At 39.9% G+C, this 19,751-nt stretch overlaps 1 protein-coding gene across 4 annotated transcripts in view; it reads left to right on the top strand.

The window, feature by feature from the left end:
- LOC149167846 (exocyst complex component SEC6-like) overlaps positions 1 to 19,751 on the top strand; it is a 504,852-nt gene that overhangs the window by 51,165 nt on the left and 433,936 nt on the right. For 3 of the 4 annotated variants that reach the window (XM_089433196.1, XM_089433194.1, XM_089433198.1), the window contains exon 8: positions 15,254 to 15,346. The exons of the other annotated variant lie outside the window; for it this stretch is intronic. In XM_089433196.1, coding sequence (XP_089289322.1) covers positions 15,254 to 15,346 — 93 coding nt within the window. The remainder of the gene's footprint in view (positions 1 to 15,253; positions 15,347 to 19,751) is intronic. 4 annotated transcript variants of the gene reach the window in all.

The raw sequence follows: 19,751 nt of genomic DNA, 5'->3' as shown, positions 1-19,751 counted from the left end.
GACCGAGTCATTGAAATCGAGCCGGCTGAGTCGATACCGAGTCGGAGTCAAAGTCGGAGTCGACCCTCGGCCGAGTCGGAGTTTTAAAACATTGGTTGGAATTTCTAATTCTAACTCATTAGAAATTCATCCTGCACTATCTGGTTTATTTCACCTACTTGTTTAATTACTTAACAAGTTATTTAACCATATAAATACTGAAAATAAACACAAGTACAGTCTCAACATCTATAGATCATCAACTGAAAGAAAACAAGAACACAAAGTGACACCGTTATTTTTGGACAAATGTCCCCGGAAAAACCTAATGCGGGAAACTGGTGCAGCTATTCTGAGGGTTATATTATTATGCAGTCTATCTAAGTACAACAGGGTGCCTAATCTGGCTCACCCGACAGAGAAAAATACACGGCAACAATACCTCTATATCCGGAAACAGGTATTTAGAAAACCTGTCCCACGAAACCCTCTCCGACACAAATGAAGCTCAGTGCTGGCCCTTCTGGCCTCTGCGTCAGCCTCCTGCTGACTTGCGTCAGCCCCAGGACCCTCTGCATCAGCCTCCTGCTGACTTGCGTCAGCCCCAGGACCCTCTGCGTCAGCCTTCTAAGGCACTGCGCAGCCTCTGGGAGCCTCTGCGTCACTCCCTTTACCCTCTGCGTGGCTGACGCAATCTCTCTGGGCCTTGCGCTGCCTGTGCTGGGCTCAACGTAGCTTGGACTGACTGGTGCTTTCGCTCTCTCTGCTTTTGTGCTGGTCTCCCAGTATTGTCCCTGCCTCTCTGCCTCGTGCTCACTGCCCCTCACTGCCGCTCTAGCAAAATGAATGATTGATCACTCTGGTGTGTTCTCCAACTAACCCTCAAGCCTTCTTTTATACTTTTCTTGTTGGTCCTTCAACGACCGAGATTAAATCTCTAATCACTAGCTAAGATTAGATTTGGCTTGATCCATGACTTTTGGAACCTTCTAACCCAGTTTTATATTAATACCCATTAATATTTTATTTTTCCTAAGTTTAGACTTAGGAACTCCATTAAAAATATTAATTATTTTAATATCTCCCAAATCGGCTAGAATCTGCCCAAACCATTTCTGGGTCTTGGAGATCTCATGTGCTTTAGCCTCTGCACCAATTTTCATGGCTAGAGCACATCCGATGCTACCCCAAATTAGCACTCCCTCTTAGCGAGGAGTGTGCTCTAGTAATACTCCACACTGAGCATTACCTCGATCATCTGACACCGGTCCCTGTGCTGATGCTAGGCCTCCCTGCCCAACATCCTCTGCACTGCTGCATCCTGTACTGCTGCCCATGGCCCTGCCACTACTGCATCTGTACGGCAGCTCCCTCTGCATCCGTGCTGCTGCTGGTCTATCCTCCCAGCGTTGCATCTGCACTGCATCCCCTCTTATCATGCTGCATCATGCTACTGCATATTGCTACTGCACTGCAACTCAGTTACTGAGAAGTAAGTAACTGATCCACCCAACTCTGACATCCCTGTCATGCTAGAAACACTCTCGATGTTGAAGCTCCCTCTGCCGCTAACAAGTGTTCCCTCTACTAACCTCTGCATTGCTGCAACAACTCCCTGCATCTGACATCGTTGCACACCTCTTTGTGCCATCCTGCACTGGTGCAAAACTCCCGTGCCTCTCGCACTTTTGCAACCTGTTAGCCTCGCGCTGTCCCAGGACTCCCGCACTGTAGCACACTCTGTCGCTTCATCCGCATCCATCTCTACCGACATCCGCTAGTCTTGCTACTCCTCTTCGGGGCTCACGTAGCATGGTATAATCCAAGAGTTTGGGTACCTCAAGGATCTTGCCCCTCATCGCCTGCAGTCCTCCTGACTACAGCTCGATGTCTCCCCACTTCTTCTCAAGTGGTACATGAGCACTCATGGCACAATCGTCCTCCTCCTCGACTTCTTTCTCCGCCTTTGCAGGCGCTGCCTTCGAGTCTGAAGCCTTTCCCTTACTCTTCTTCCTAGGACATTGGTTCACAAAATGACTTAGTTCCCCACAATGGAAGCACTTGACCTTGGAGAGGTCCTTCTTCCTCTTCTCCTGATTTCTGGTAGATGCTAGAGCCGCATCCTCTTCTTCTTCCTTCTTGATCCTGACCTCTTTTCTGCTACTCCCCGCCTTGGTCAGCCGTTTGATCTCTTCTTGACGAAGAGCTGCCCACAATTATTCCCAATCCGGAAGACTCGTCCTGCCCAGTATGCTCTAGACAAATGTCTCCCAATCCTTGAAGACTGTGTTAAGTGCAGTCCTTACCATCAACTCCTAATTTGGCGTGGCCCCTATGGAAGTTAGTTGGTCACGGATCTCCTTCAGCCGACTGAGGAAGACATCTATCTGCTCTCCCTTCTGCATCTGGTATGACCTTAGCTGATTCTCCAGGAGCATCTTCCTCTACACAAAAGTATGCTGGTACAATGTCTTCAAAGTGTCCCACATCTCCTTTGCTGTTTCCTTTTCGCAATATGTGGGACCACATGATCCCTGACCCCATCAAGGATGATACGCTTTGCCTTAGCCATTGCCTCCTCGTACCTTTCATTAGCTACCGGGTTGACTGGGATAGCCATCACTCTCAAAGCGAAGCCCTTGATACGATGTCTGTTTAGAATGGACAAGGTCTTGGCCTTCCAGACCACAAAGTTGGATGCTCCGTCCAGCCTATCCTGATCTCTCAGTCCATTCACGGCCATCTCGCTGCTCTTTTGTCGACTCCTTTGAGTCTCTCTACTTCCCTCCTGGAAGTTCTTGGTTCGACTCCTGCTGAGTCTCTCTACTTCTCGTCTGGAAGTTCTCGGTTCGACTCCTTTGAGTCTTTCTACTTCCCGTCTGGAAGTTCTCTTTTGGACTCCCTCCGAGTCCCGATTTCCCCCCTGGAAATTCTTTTGCCAACGTCAAGTTGCCCCTCCAATCGTTTGTGCAACTGCAACATTGATCCGGATTCCATGGCTAGAAATCTGCCTTGGCAGCAACTCCCTTTACCTTGGTCTTGTCTTGTTAGGTACTGTTATGAATTAGACACAACTACAAGATAGAAATGTTTTTTAGACCAATGCCTTAGATGTTCAATTAACCACGAACCTACTTGAACACACACAATCAAGTTATTCAGAAGAAACAACTATCTTAACATGCAAAATAATATAGCAATTAAATTCCGAAAGATCTAAATACCATGAAGAACCATGAAGTTCAAATGCTAAGCAATTCACAATCTTAGAATTTAAATGATTTTTTTTTAATGACCCAGATCTAGGAAAAATTATCGTTCTCCTATAGTCAGTCTTTAGAGGCGATTTAAAAGATTATTAAGCGTGTTTGACTGTAGAGAAATGAAAATATCAATAGCACACAATTTTCCTTTTAAACCTTTAACACAAAAAGACACCAAGAAGGAACTTTAGATTAACAATTTAATTATTCCTTAGGCAATTTTTAATGTGTTAAGCTTATGAAGCAAATTTAATGTGGTAAATGATCAATTAAATTTTTTAATGTGACAAATGTAAAAAATAAAAAAGACTTAATGAATTAAATTTTTAATGGGCCAAAGGCCACATAAAAATTTAAATTTTTTTAATGTGAAAGCGCAAAGTCCTCTTTTGATTTAAATCTGTAGGAATTTCAAAGTCGCATAAAAATGAAAATTTCTTAATTTTTAGTTTTTTTGTATAAAAAAAGGTCAAAAAGAAATCAAAACACAAATAAAACGAAAGTCACATGAGAAAATTAAAATAAAAAATTAAAACAAAAAACGAAAAGTGAAAAACAACTAAAAATAATAAAAAATTGATTTTGTTAATAAAATAGAATCCTAACCTTAATGAATACATTAGATAAAACAAATAAAAAAATGTGAAGTCGAATGTTTGTTTGGTTGCAGGCTCGACGACGTCAGATGATGGCGTCGAGAAGGAGTTGGCAGCGATGGAGTTGTAGGTTTGCAGGAAGGGTGCGGGTTCAACGGAGATGAAAACAACGACAACAACGAGGGCAGAAAGGATAGAGATACGCAGTTCTGCATGGCCGAGGGAGGATATGATGGCGACGACAGAGGGAGAGGGCTCGCATGGGTAAAGAAAAGGCAGCGAAGGGAAGAGCGCTGGCGGTGGCAACGAGTTTGCAGGTTCTCGAGGGAGGAGCTGCGAGCAATGGCGAAGAGATCTGAGTGCAAGTTGAAGGAGCAGCTGTGTAGAAAAACGCAGGCAGCAATGGAAGAGCTGCTTTGGCAGCCGGTATAGTGGGCAGAAGAGTCGCGAGTGTAGAGGTAACGCGGAGGGGAAAACGTAGGCAGGAGGGCTGTCGACTTAGGTAGTGGAGGCTGTCTGGACGTGGGCAAGGCTGCAGGAGAAAGGGAGTGGATGCTGGGCAAGGCTGGCAGAGCTTGGGCAATGCTGTCGGGGCCCGGGGCCCTTTAAAAAATTTAATTTTGATCCTCTTTTTGAATTTTGATGGAGAAACCCCTATCACAGAATTTTGAAACTCTTCGACGAATTTTTTTTTTTTTTTTATGAATAATTTAAATGTGCCGAAGAAAAACCTTTGGAAAATTATGTTGATAAACCCCAGAGATCCAGATCTTACCTTCTAGGGCGTAGATTTGGACTCTACACAAATTTCCTCCTTAGATCTGCTGCTACACAACAAGAAAGAGAACACCCAAACGATATATACAATGATAAAATTGAAAACCCCCAAAACCCACATTAGATAAATACAATATTTACAAACTAAAGGCTCTAAGTAGCCAGATCTATCATTATGCCACACTGAAATAAAAAATATTTAAATTTTAAAAGGAGGTGCTAACTCGAAACCCCATGCATTACAAAACGAAAATCTTAATTTGAGCCTGGAGCTTATTTAGTTGGGCTTTTTAGGAAATATGGTCCAACTGAAAACTATCCCCTAACGCCCGATAATCTATCTCAAGATTTCCCTGCAAAACTCGATCCAACCATTAAAAATAGAGCGAGAAAATAATAATTAAATTTAGACAAATAGAGATACCTGCTATTACGTTCAAAATTAAAATTATTATTCAAACCCCAACAAACTGAACAAGTACCTGTGCTCAAATCACTTTTTAGAAGCTCTCATCAATGGCTTTAGAAAAAATTATGCATGAAATGAAATATCTTATAGCATTCCCATGAAGAGTGACACCAACAGAATTTAACCCCAAAGTCTTTCTTTATTATCCAGAAAAAGATTACACCAGAGCTTCTTGCTAAGCACATGACTCAAAGGTCGGATAGATTCACTGACAAATGACTTCCTATTTAAAGATAAATCGTCCAACGGCTAGTTCGAGTGATCCTCGTCAAAGCAATCTTGACCGTTGATAAAGATCAAAATATCTTTTAATTTCATCCGTCGAAATATTTTATTTTTGGGGAAATTCGAATTTTTCATTTAAATGCATTTTAATTAACTTAAAAATAATTTTTTTGAGTAAATTTTCCCAAAAATTTGACTTTGACTTAATCTCCGGGGGTCAAAGGTTTAAAATTTATCAAAATAATCAATTTACCTTAGTCCAGGGACCTCTTAAAATTTAATTTTTTAAGGCCGACGAATTTTGCCTTTGGAGAATTTAAACTTACCTAGGACTTTGAATTAATTAAATTTTTGGCTGAAGATTTTACTTAATTTTGGGCCAAAAAGTTTAATTAATTAACCTATAAGGGATAAATTATTTTTCCAACCCTCAAATGTTTAGCCATGGTTTTCTAACCATGATACATCGCAGGGGGGAAAACCCATTTGTTACAGACCCTCATAGACTACCCATTTCTGCGACTCAAGTATAATCCAACAGACCAAGCAATTTGTAATAAAATAATCGAACCAAATAGTTAGGATTATCGTCAAATTACTTTTACATAGGCTCAATTTAGAACACTAGGACTCACTTAAGATCCTAGTGGCGTGCTGGATGTGTCCACCCATCATAAACAATACTAACCCCAGATGTTGGCCATGCTGATTTAATAGGCTCAAGCATTTTGTCCACCTCTTTCTTTGCCTTAGTCAACAATGTGGTTCTAAGCTTCTCTGACCCAGGAGGCACATACCCTGATGGAGCCCCTTGAGTTAGAGCTCGACACATCTCAATAAATAAAGGTGAGCGTGCAACATTAAAGGATATGAAGTTCTGATAGAAAAAGAATGCAATGGTGAGATCAAGCTCTTCCCATTTCTCTTTCTGAAAAATCTTGTCCATTGGACCAAGTGCCACTGCCTTTCTTTTTGCTGCTTGTCCCCCACCAAAACTCTCAAATGGAAATTTGTTGCTGCTTTTCCTCAAGAATGGAAGGGGATCATCATTCTTGTTTTTTTTAGATGTTGCAACCACCTTTTCCACACCAACATTGGCCTCTTTTTCCATTTCTTTCCTCTTAGCTAAAGACACTTGTGTACATGCTCCAATTCCACAACCTGGTAAAGCCAACAAATGAGCTTTCACACAGTAATAAGTGCTCATGAAATGATTGTTGCAATAGTTGCATTTCCAAGCAACATTGCCTCCTCCCTTCAACTTGTTGCTTGGCCCTTGCTCTCTTGTGACATACTTCCACAAGGGATATTTGTTTTCTTGAGCCTGCTGTCTTTCTAAATTAATTGTTCCCTCAACATTTGAAGCTGTTGTTGCAGCCCCACTTCCAATAGAGGGAACACTTGCAGACCCTGATGAAATTGGAATAGGAGGGGCATCTCTAATGGGGACATTCTTTCCCTTCCTTTGCCCCTTCCCTACTGCCCTTGATTGAGCCATGAATGCTGTAAAAAAATAAAGAAAAAATGCACATGCAAACTGTTGTAATAAAAATGCAAAAAAAAAAAGAAGCAAAATGCACTTACCTGTTTCTTGAATCGCCTCCAAAATGCTCCTAAACCCTTTGCTAGTTGCTCCCACATATTCACAGCAAGAGAGACAGAGAATAATGAGGGAGAAATGACCCAAAACCGGCCTTTATGGGCCGCACGACACACAATTCAAGGGGACATATGTCCTAGAATTGGGACATTCTAGACACGTTACCCGAACATGCCCGGACATGCGTTGGATACGCTCAGACATGTTCATAGGACACCTGTCCCACTAAATCGCGTCCAATTCACTGGATTCAGGACACGCGGAGGGTTTTCAATGAATCCGGTTTCTTAGATTAGAACCATTACATTGCTCTTTTTGATATGTCCTTTTAACTTTAGGGTCTGGGGTTGGGATATTCCTGTCATGGCTGATAATGATACTTGCGAAATATTTTCATTGTCTGATTTTGGGGAAAATTGTGGAGAGTCTTCAACTTCTTCTATGTCTGACTCTTCACTATCTGAATCATTGGTTGCTTCACATGTATACAGGTTCTTGGTCTCTTTTCCTTTAACACATTAATGTCTAGAATCCCATTTTTCGCCACAGCGTTTGCACTTACCCTCTTTTATTCCTTGCACTTCCAAATTAGTTCTTCCTCCACATAGCTGTGGTGGAAGGTACTTTATATTCTCCAAGCCCGAAGTTTGGGGAAATCTTTGTCTCGAATATACTCTTTCAACTTTTGGTAGCTGTATTCTTTCAAACTTTTTTCCTACAACTTTTGCTTTATGTCTTGCTTCTTCTAGGGATGTGATGTCATGAAGCCTAAGCTCATTCTGGAGATGCGGTTTAAGTCTAGTGATGTATGATTGAATAAGGTGTTTTTCAAATATCCCAGGTACTTGTGTAGCTAAAGTTTCCCATTCTCTAGTATATTCGTCCACATCTCCTTTTTGTTGTAGCCTGGTGAGTGTCGTGAAGAACTCTTCTTATTTGACACTGTTGACCACTCTATGTCAACTAACCTATAGCAGTGCACATTTTTTTCAAAAGCATTCGATCATGTTTGAGCAGACAGACAACCAAAGATCATCATTGTCATTCAACAATTGGTCAAAATTGTAAACCCAAATTCTGTAGCCTTGTGGGCCATATGTAAAATGATTCTAGTGTGTTTATAAAGCCATGTAAAACACCTAGGTAAGCTTAAAATTTCCAGCAAAGAGTTTCACTCTACGGAGTTTTTTACCATCCATTAATTATTCGTGTTTTATAAACCCTTATAATTTGCAGAGTTTTTTCTCCCAAATATACCCCAAAGCTAGAGTGGGGCTCGATGGTGATGTCTTAGGTGAGTCCCAATGTATAGAGTCAATGTAAATTATCACACTAGAACATGTCTAAAGTCTTTCTGAATTTGGTTAAGTCTAAGTACATAGTTTTAATTATTAAAATTTCCCACTTGGTCGGGATTTTAACAATTATTTGGATGTAAAATGTAATGTCTATAAAAGTTGATGGGGGTATGATTTCTCATAAATAGAACCTATAATGTTCCTTCCTAGAATAATTTCCCTAAAATCAATTTCACAATTTTGCATTTTTGACTATTATGTGGGCCCATGAAATTTTGGGGATGAGACTTAGGAGATGGGGGCTTGTTAAGTTATGGTATGTTCTATGCTTAGAGCAGTTTACTTGTTTTTTTCTTATTATTATCCACAGAGCAATCACATGTACATTAAGTAAAGTGCAGATAGAACCTTAAACGATCGACAGAAAACAAGCCAAGACAAGAGACACAAGATGTGGCGGCTAGCCAGGGACAAACCCCAATATGGGGAAACCCTTTGATCAAATATTCTTTTATCTTCAATAATTCCGCAGAGAGAACTAGTACAAAAATCTGATTTACATCAGCAGCAGCAAACCCTAGATCAGCCCTAAACTAGGGTAGTCGATATCTGTCAAACCGGTGGTCGGATCACCTTGATTCCTTCACCAAAAAATGCGGCCTTCCAAGGAGAGTCAGTTTCACCTACTGCACAGTCCAGAGAGAGAGAATGATGGTCAACGCTGGTCAAAGTTCCGATCTGCAGTTGCAGCCCTAAAATCTACGTCCTTCCTTCCACATGTGTGAGAGAAGAGTCTTTTCTGCGCAGGAGAGAGAAGAGACTCTTTTCTGTGCAGGAGAGAGAGAGATGTGATGAGAGTGAAGTGTGCAAATGAGGAGAATACTCCTTGTATTTATATGCAAAACGTTGGGGTTGAATAGATGCGACTGCTGGGCTTCTGAGCCTACGTAAGTTGCTGGCCGACTTTGACAATTAGTCCATAATCAAAATAAATTCATATCTCCATAAATACTTATCGGAATCGGATGATCTTTAGATCAATCCTACACCATTCGATGAGAGGAATTTAGTAAAAATAATTTTGTTAGTGGAATGTGGGCGCCACACCCACATGTAATACACACCCCTTGGAGAGAAAGGTCAAATTTGCCAAGGAAAGAGGTCGAAATAGTGGATGGAGAGACCCACATGGGGAGGCAAGTCAAAATTATAAATAGAAGGTGTATATCAACTATTGGGATTTTTTTTCAACTTATCTATTTTCTTTGTTGCTCAAGCTGTTTAGCTGGCTCACAAGTGTTGCTTAGCACAAAGCTTTCCAAGGGGAGAGTTTACCCTTCTTTCGGTGGACTTTGAGTGCCACCCTAGGGAGGTAATCCATTGCTACATGGGTGAGGTGATTTGTGGAGTTGGATCTCAATTTACTAGGTTTCCTTCAGCCAATTCATACTGCAGGGAGGATGCAGTTGGGAAATCGTATCACTCATTTCAGCTGGCTTCCGAGGGTGTTTTGTTAGGAGAAATTTAGTATAGTTGCTCAAGGGGAAGACTATGCCTTGTGAAGAATTTGGGGGCCGAAGATTGCTGCTTTGGGGCAGGGCGAATTTCTCCTTCCCAGAGCCTGTGCAGTGTTAGTTTTTGTAGCATCAGATGTGTTCTAGCCTTGACATTTTGTGGCGAGGCTAGAATACATTAAATCTCCAAAACCCATAAATTGTTTATGTAAATTCTGCTTAAAAGTGTCTCAATTAGATTATTAGCCAATTTTTAAATATTTCTTAAGTCTAAACTTAGGGAATATGGTTAATTAATCGGTATTAATTGAGATAAGGTCAGAATCATCTAGAAACTCAGACGGATTGATATAGAGATGATCCTAGTCATTGATTAAGTTTTAATCTTGGCCGTTGGTGCTCCAACAATGGATTATAAAAGGAAGTCGATGTGGTGATGGAGAAATCATCCAGTGCAGATACTCAGTTGCCTAGGCAGTTCGATTTTCTCAGAAGCAGCAACTCAGTAGAGAAGATAGAGCCAGAGGGTGAGTAGCAGGTGGAAGAGGAGGGCAGTAACATTCTGGGAGGAAGATTTCCAGTCCCCGGAAGAGGCAAAGGAAGGAAGACTAAAATCTCTAGAGGGCTAGCGCAAGCACTGCGCAGAGGGTGACACAGTGAACTAAGTGCAGTAGCCAGGGAAGCGATTTCGGAGGCAAAAAAAGCTAAGGGGTGAGAGAAAATTCTCACGATATTTTTGCCAGTATTTTCCTCATATTAGATTGCCAGTTGGGCATCTAAATTATTGTACTCAGAATTGCTGCTGAATATTAATAAAAAAGCCCTCATATGCTGCACCGGTTTTCCCAAGTTGGATTTTTTCCGGGGACAATTGTCCAAAAATAACAATGTCGAAATTATTGTGTATGTGCTACCTTTTCTCAATTTCCAGTATTTTATTTTTCGCATTATTTTGATGGTGAAGATTGCAGCTGTGATTTTATTCATTATTTGCCGCAACAAATAAACTGCATAGTTAATTTTTGAGTTAGAAGAATAACTTTCAGTAGTTGCAATAGATAAAATTTTCACATGCAGGAGACAAACTCTGGGCACACGTGGGAGTTGAGGAGAGGACTTGTGGAGCTGGGTTGTGTTGAGGAATTGAGGGAGTCATCCGGGGAAGAAAAGCCCAGCATTTTGGCACCATTTGGAGGGCTGCAATAGAGGTTTTTCAGGAGGGTCGAATTTTCTAGCCAGTTGTGGAGGTTGTGGTATTTGGGGGTCAATTTCGGGGGTCAGAACTAGACCAAACCCTTCCTGGGTTTTGGTGGGTTTGTTGAGAGGAGACCAAGGCTAATTTTGCAGAATTTTCTGAGCACTGGAGGTGGGGCAAATCTTCAGTTTTTCCAACCAACAATGCAGTCTCACTAGGGCCAGCACAGATTTTTGAAAAGGAGTTGATCTACAACAGTTGGGCAGACTTTGTTGGACACCTGAGGCTTGTAGCTTGCCTTGAGCAAGCCCAAGTGCACTCCTTCCATCATACATTGTACTCCTATCATTTGATAATAAAAATTGGCCCATTTTGGCATGTTTCTGGAGCATTTCTGGTTACCTGATTGCATGTGTCATTTCTTGTGTTAGATGTGCTTAATTTGCTTTGTTTATCACTGTTAATTTCCATTTGGGACATTATAGAACCTCTACACCTCAACTTTCTATTTACACACTTTGAGGGTTGAAATCATGTCTATCCCCTCAATTTTTTTTTTGATTTTCTGGGCAAAAATTAGTTGGAAAATCGTCAAAAAATTAAAAATGTGAGGAAATAAAATTCTCTCCAAGTGGAAAAACGATTTTAGGAAAAAGAAGACCTTCCCGAGGAAGATTAAATTTGAAGGACTCATTTCCATGGTAAAAAAAATCCCACAAAAGCTTCATCGGACCAAAAAATTTAATTTCTCAAGGAAAACTAATTTTTTTGGTCAATGTGGTTAAATTGATGAGGGAATTTTGAGGAAAGAAATTGGAAAATATTTTTGAGGTCCTGTATGAAAGGAAAAAATGATTTTTTTACGAAAAACCAAACTTTTGGACCATGGTGGTTAATTAAAGGGGGATTTTTCAAGGAGAAAAAAAAATAAATTTTTTTGGACCGAGATCAAAGCTTTCTTCAACAAATTCGAATTTCTTCTTCCAGATCAAGGGACAAGGTTAAATTTTGGCATGGATCAAGTCAAATTTGTGCACTTCCTTGGACCTAGCCTTTTTCCGCTTGGAGGGGGATTTAGATTTCTCATTTTTCTATATAAGGAAGCTTAAGGCTCCTCATTTTAAACATCTCTGGATGGTGTAATTGCCTCTAGAAGCTCTATAATACTTTTTTCTGATTAATAAAAGCAAAATTCTTTGGGGTTAGCGCTATGGTGTATTTCTTCAATCCCATGGTAATTTTGTTCTGTTGTGCTTAATGTTCTACTGATATTTTATATTGTTAGTTCTATCTGCCTTTTGGATTTATTAGTGTATAATTATTTTGCACTTTATTTTGGGTTGAGGAAACACTGATGATTAGGCAGATCTAGCAGATTTTAGCTGAATCCCTAGGCTCCCTTTCCCTGTGCCAATCAACTCCAATAGATCTAACAAATCTTTCAAGTGTGTGTAGAAAATTTTATTTAATCAAATTTCAGGTACTTGGGGAAGTTTTAGCTGAACCAACCAACTACTTGAAGCATAAAGGCTAAGAACCCATAGTGGGGTTTTCTCAAAGACTCATCATAAGAATATTTTGAAGGTGGTTTCCTACCATTCACTCTAAAGGGAAATGACTATTTAAATCTATCTATTTCTACGTATTTGTGCAAAAAATGAATAGATATGCTATAAGAGCTTTCATTATTGTAAATTTGTAAATAATATTTTGTATATATACTTCATCTAATCCTTTGTATCTATATTTGTTATGCATATATGTATGTGTGGGTATTATTTGTGTCCTTTGCAGGTCTGAAGGAAGGGATGTTCGTTTCTTCATAAATTTGTTTTGCAGGTGGATTTGACAAGAGATCAAGGAAGAAGTCGATCTTGGAGGGCTCTAGTCCTCACCCTACCAAGACGGCTAGGGTTTCTAACTCAACATTTCATCTTTTTGAGGGCTGTCCAAGCATTTTGTCTTATTTCTTCAGGGCTGCAAGGATTTAGGCCTCTTCTATGCCTCCAAGAGGGTTCAATCCACCTTTTGTGGCTCCATTTCATAAATAATTTTTTTCTAAAGAAGGCCGCAAGGGTTTGAAGCCTTCTCTCACCATTGAAATTAAATTTTTCGCAAGGGTTTTAAACTTTGGAAATTTGTAAATAATTTTTGTGATTTTTCTAATTTGAATTTTGATTTTGCAGAGACTAGACACAATTTCGTGGCTCAAGTTCTGTTCCCATACATTCTTTTGGTTGGCCACTCCCCTCCATGTCCATCTGTAGCCTGGCCGCAAGCTTAGTAGGCCTAGTTTGCTCTTGATCTAACTCTGAATTGTTGCAGAAAGCTAACCAATTTGTTTGCAGGGTTTCTCAAGGGTTTAGAGGCCTAAAGCCATTGCAAAAATTCGATTTCTTCAAGGGTTTATCTCACATAAATTTTGCAAATTTTTTTGAGGGTTCTGATTTGAATTTTCACTCTTTTCTAGCCCAACAAAATTGTTTTGGAAAGGCCGCAGGCCTATCAAGGCTTGTCAGCCTTAGCCACATCCTCCTAGGGCTTCTTCTTACTGTCAGTTGATTTTTGTGACTAATCGTTGGTGTTTGCAGGCCTATAATCATCATTTGGAAGGGTTGATCACTTGTATTGAAGCTTGTAATTAGCCCTTGGGGACTGATCATTGGAAACTAGTTTTGAAGGCTAGCTGCAAGCCTTAAAGGTTTCTCTTACCCTAGCTGAAAAGCCCTTAGGGTCTGTTCCTTGCTCATTTGATTTGTGGACTAACTCTTTGTTGTGCAGGGGTATCACTCCGTCATTTGAAAAATTATTTCACTAATTTTGAGGCTAGGGTCTTGCCTTTTGAAGGCCTGTCTTGACATATCAATTTTTGAGTAGAAGCTGCAGGCCTAGGAAGCCTCTTTCTTCCTTGCCGTGAGCTTGAGGAGGCCTTCTGATCTGAAATCGATTTTATCTGAGGGTTTCTAATATTAAAATTGAATTGTTCAAGGCTTGAAACGTCTGCAATTCACCATAGAATTTTTTACCAATTTTTTTTGGCATTTTCCTTCCTAGCCGAAAGCATTCGAATAATGCCAAGTCAACTCTGGTCAAAGGTTCCAAACAGAAGTCAAACTCGGTCAAGAGATCCTTCCTCTCTCTCCTTTTCATGTGTGGCCTCGGACCTGCAATTTCAGAGCTATACGAATCATAGAAGAAAAGATATGAATGTGATGATGCTGCTCCAAAGTGATGTGACATGTGCTCTATTTATATGCATCTCAATGGGTCGAATTAGCTTGCCCATGCCAACTTGTACTTTTGTGCACGTGGGTTTCACCTTAAAAACAGTATTTTTCCTTGACCAAATTAAATTCTTCCAAGGTCTAGGAGGGGCTTCTGTGGAAGAGGAAGACTCTCCAATGGAGGAAATTTGTCCCTGAGCTGCCAAATTAATAGGAGGTGTTATCACGATGGAAAGCAACTACAATATAGAGGAGACCTTATAATATCAGCAAGGGACCAACACCTGAGCTGGATAATTCATAACCTGAGTATGATGCTCAAGAAAAAGCAGGGAATAGATGTTACTCCTAGATTCTGTTTGATGTTCCTGTCTTTCTTAAATACGATTGTGTCATCTAGTGTGTCTTTTCTTATGAGGTTGTCTTAATGACATAATAATTACAGTCAAAGCACATTTATTGGGATCTCCTAAGTATCATTACTCTGAGAACATGAGGAGTTGATCAGTTTTTGCCTCTAATGATTAATCATTTGAGCAGGTATGCTATAATGGCCATAAAAGACCACGTTTAAATATTTGGGTATTATCATGTTTTTGGGCATTATATTTGTCACTATGTTGATCAAACTTAGGCTCTCAATGTACTATCATGCTTCTATCAATAAACAATGTTTGTTTTGTCTGATCTGCAGTCTGTTTCTTTGTGCTCTCTAAATGGTTACTAATTGTGATCGCACACATACACTATCTGGTTCAATATCCTAAATTCACAACTTGGGAAATTTGTAATCCATACCTTAATAGAAAGAAAAATCACAAACATTGGGCTCAGGCTCTTGCACAAATATCTTGATTCTGCCTTGAACTCTGCACATGTGAAGCGATGCTCTTCCTCTTAGACGTGTATTTTCAACATTTGTATTCTGGTGCATTGTTTATATTGAGTTATGTTTAATTGTGGAAATTTTCTTATTGCATACTGGATGGTGCACTTATGCACCCTTAGTTTCTTTAGTCCTATTCAGTGTTAGTGTAGAGACAAGACTAGGTAGTACTCTGGAAACATATACTCAACAATTGCAGTTTTTCATTTTGAGTTTCGTTTTTGCAGAGAGTACTTTGAGGATGTAGATCGCACGTGGGAGAAATTTGAGAAGACATTATGGGGACACATTTCCAATTTCTTTAAGCTTGCTAAGGAAAGGTAATGAATGTGTTTGTTAGTCAGTTCAAATATTGTTGTGCCCTTTCCCTCTGCGACTGTTTTTATGTGAAGGCAACAATTTGATTATACAAAACTCTATAATTAGAATTGTTTGCTTTTGATACTTTGAAACGTCAAAATATCAACGTCTGATTTTTCCAGGATTATTAAAAACATGACAATTTGTTGAAGATTGTAGTTGATCCCTCTACTGACCTGCCTGCTAGCATAAATTTTTGTTACTCAGTAATGCCATGTTCTGAGAATGTTGAATATGTAGCTAATCACACTGATGATCCATTTGACTTCTGAAACTTCCCTTCTACTGAACAATGCCATGTGGTAGGTTGATGACTTTCCACAGAAATGGAGAAATAGAGCCAGTAAGCAATGTACATTCTATGAAGAACGATTCATTCCCTATGAACAACAAGAAGATTCTATATTTGCAGTTGCGGTGGAACCTTCTTTGGGACTAATTTGGAAAATAAACAAATGTTACAGATACGATCTCTTATCATATAGTTATCTCAATTCTACAAAAGATTTGGATATTCTCAATTTGACAAAAGATTCGGACATTCATGGACCACCAGTACAACCTGATATACCAGATGATCAGGATATTCTCAATTTGACAAAAAATTTGGACTTTGATAGTGGTACACACTGATTTTAAAAGTTGGGTTTTATCTGTCATCCAGAAACGTTAGCACTGTTGAGATTCACAAATGAAAGCAAGGAATTGAATGGAACCAAACAAACCCAAACTCTTCACACTAGAGAGAGAGAGAGATGCCTAAGTGTGCTATACAAGAAATGCACAAGATGCCAAGCACAATTGAATGCCAAAGATATGGGTGGTTCTTTATAAGAGAGATCAAGAAGATCACTAGATGACATGATACAAATGAGAGCTTGAGTTGTGTATTTACACACAACTCAAGTGAGGCATCTCTTCAAGAGGCACTTATGGGCCCGCAAAACAAAGGGCACACACTCCAAGAAGGTTTTGAGTCTACATATCAAGTTAGATTAGGTCAGCCTTAACCATAGCTAGTAATACAATAAAATAATAAAGAATATGGCCTTGCTCATGATTATAAGTACATAATAATACATATTAATGGGTCGTGCTGACATGTACATTTGACACCAATAATTCAAACAAGTGGCTAACATTCAATGCTCAAAAGTTTTTCTTAAGCTGCATTTTCTATTATAAAATGCTAGTTTAAACAAAGCTTTTAATATCTACAGCAAAATTGTGTTAATTTGGCAGCTGAGGGACAAACTTCCTCCTTTGGACAGCCTTCCTCATCCAGAGAAGACCCTCTTAGCCCTTGGAAGAATTTAATTTGGTCAAAGAAAAATGTATTTTTATTTGAAAACCCACGTGCACAAAAATTCAGGTCGGCTTTAAAGACAATTTGGGTCTCCAAAGAAGCATATAAATACATGTCAAGTCAACCTCATTTGGACATCATGATCACACACATATTCTCCTCTCTCCTCTTGTGATTGGTTTGTACAGGTCTGAAACAAGGCAGCTGAGTTCACACGTGCAAAGGTTCAAGGGTTGATTCTGAAATTCTGTGTTGACTTTCTGTTTGGGTGACCATTGACCAAGTTTGACTTCCTTTGACATGCAAAAGTTTGATCTTTTGAGGCCAAGTTTTTCTGTGGAGGAACTGAGATTTTCTGGGCTACTTTGACTGCTGCTGACCACTGACTTTGACCTCTAAAATCTGAAGTTGACTGCAGGGATCTTCTCTCTCCTTTGACTGAGTTTGACCGAGTTGTTTGGGACTGTTTTGATTGAGGTTTGACCAGCAAGGAAGGCCGAGTATTTTGACTGCTGACTGAGCTCCTTTGAGGCAGTTTGACTGTTGACTTGTGGATTGGTTAGGGCATCTTTGACTGCTTTTGACTGTGGCAAAATTGCAGACTTTGACTTGTTGACCAGATTTGACTCTGAGGCTCATCTATTGGATATTGGTTGGTAAATATCTTGGATAGTAAAAGAATTGACTTTGACTCTTTTGTTCATGAGTTGAATCATTGTATCTCTTTGCTGAACATTTTATGACAATCTAATAAGAAGAATTTGAAAGGGTTTTCCCCCTTGTGGGGTTTTTCCTTAGTCTTTGACCAAATCTTGTGTATCCACCGCGGATCGCGAGCGGGTCCAAGAGAAGGTGGACGATTCACATGGTTCCGTGGGGTTTTTTTTGTTTTTTGTTTTTGAAATTTCAAATTGTTATGTGAGGAAATACACTTTCCGAATACTCCCAAGGTGCCCTTTGATGCTCCATAGATGCTTCCTAGATGCTCCCTAATCTCCTTTATCTTTCATTTCCATCCTCTTACTTAAATTTTTAACATTACCATGAAATGACTCAAGATGTTTGAGAGTGGTTCCAACCTCATCAGAGTTCATATGGAGAAAATAGAATTTCATATCCCATTCAAAATTCAACAGACTTAACAGTTTTCAGGATCAATGGGATTGTGGCGTTTCATTGGATTATATCATGTATGAGGGCATGTGATTGGCATTTAATCAAGAGCACCAAACCCTATATGTACCCCAGTGTTGGTGTTGTTGATTGTTGAACTCCTTTGTCATGGCCTTAGCAAAAATGTACCCTTCACTCATGTCAAAATCATTGATCAGGCATGTTAAGTTTTCTCTAGCATATTATAAGGTTTGGATTAGGTTGTTTGATCAAATTTGGGCAATGTTGACTAATATCCCTAGCGGATTGAAGTAGAGGCAAAGGCTAGACAAGAGAAGAGGAGTCTAGATTCTAGATTCTAGAAGGTTGATGATGGAATAATTAATCATTGCTGTACAATGGATGCCATATCTATCTTGATTTATGTAAAAATATGCATGTTTTCATGTCCTCTACAACTAATTTGGTATTTTGGTTGTTTTTTTAATATAAATGCAAAATAATAATAATAATATATATATATATATAAATAGTAGATGCTTCACTTCCTAGATTTTTGGGAAATGACGCTTCCACGTCCCGGCTTCCAAAAAATGGCCCCGCTTCGTCTCTGCTTTGTGCAATGTTGAGTCAAACATAAGAAAGAGGCTGGTCAACGCTGGTTTGAAATGTCTCCTTGCTCCTTCTCTTGTGTGGATTGATTTTTGCAAATTTCAGGTGAATTGATGTGTGATGTGATGATCCAAGTGAGGCTCAGCGAAGTCATATTTATATGTGACTTAGAGGTGGCTTTTCCACATGTGGGGCCGACTTGTCCTCCTTGAGGCCGACTTGGTCAAGGTCAAAAATACAAGTTGTCTCGATTATTTTGCTAATGAAAAATTCTAACTGAAGTTGCCAACTTCAACACTCCCTCTTAGCTACGGAGGAATTTCCAGCTACACCATAGATCTCATCTCAGTTGAACAATGATGTCTCAATCCATAGAAGAAGAATGATCCACAATCGACGATAGGGAGATCGATTTACCACAACCAAGTCCATGGTAGTCACATATGACCTTGATAAAGATCACACACCCTATGTCCACTGACTGATTCTCATCCAACTTGATCCTTAGTGATCAAGTGGAAGAACACCTGAAATCCAACACTTAAGGGAGATCATTTTACCACAACCAAGTCTATGGCAGTGACGTTCGACCTTGGTAAAGATAACACACACCTAAGTCTCCTCACCCACTGGCTAGATGGGTGGCAATTCTGACAAGCTTAACCATCTCAACATTCTCCTTGGTCAATAATGACATGAAGATGACTTGCGGGTAGGAAGCATACTAGGGCATGTACTCATCCAAGTCCATGGATCCAAGGAGTACCCTTACAACCAGGAGCTACTTTGCTCATCCCCCCACCAAGTCCATGGCTGGATGAAAGACCGAGGGAAGAGCATATGCTCAGTGCTCTCAATTAGCAATGTTCCCCCTCAAGGAGGGACACATTCTCCTACACTCCAAGCTGGTCTCTGAAGAATAAGAACTTTGCTTTGGGCATTGGCTTGGTGAGAATGTCTGCAACTTGCTTATTTGTTGAAATTTGTTGGAGCTGCACTGCTCCTCTTTGTACCATTTCTCTGATGTAGTGGTACTTGATCTCAATGTTCTTCGACCTATCATGGAATACTGGATTCTATGAAAGTTTGATCTCACTTTGATTGTCACAGTATATCACGGTCGTATTGGGCACATGATCAAACAACTCTGCAAGGAGCTTCTGTAGTCATACTGCCTCACAACTAGCCATACTAGCTACAATATATTTTGCCTCGGCTATACTTAGAGCGACCAATCTCTGCTACCCGCTCATCCAAGAAATCATGGTAGATCCCAGGTTACAACAACATCCTGATGTGCTCTTTCTGCTTGTAAAATCTGCATCTGTATACCC

The sequence above is a fragment of the Pinus tabuliformis genome, chromosome 5_1 (assembly GCF_031772625.1).
Source record: "Pinus tabuliformis cultivar Carrire ecotype Pingquan chromosome 5_1, CPIR1, whole genome shotgun sequence".
NCBI lineage: Eukaryota > Viridiplantae > Streptophyta > Pinopsida > Pinales > Pinaceae > Pinus > Pinus tabuliformis.
Note: the sequence above shows the minus strand (reverse complement) of the source record. Positions and strands in the feature narration are given on the sequence as shown.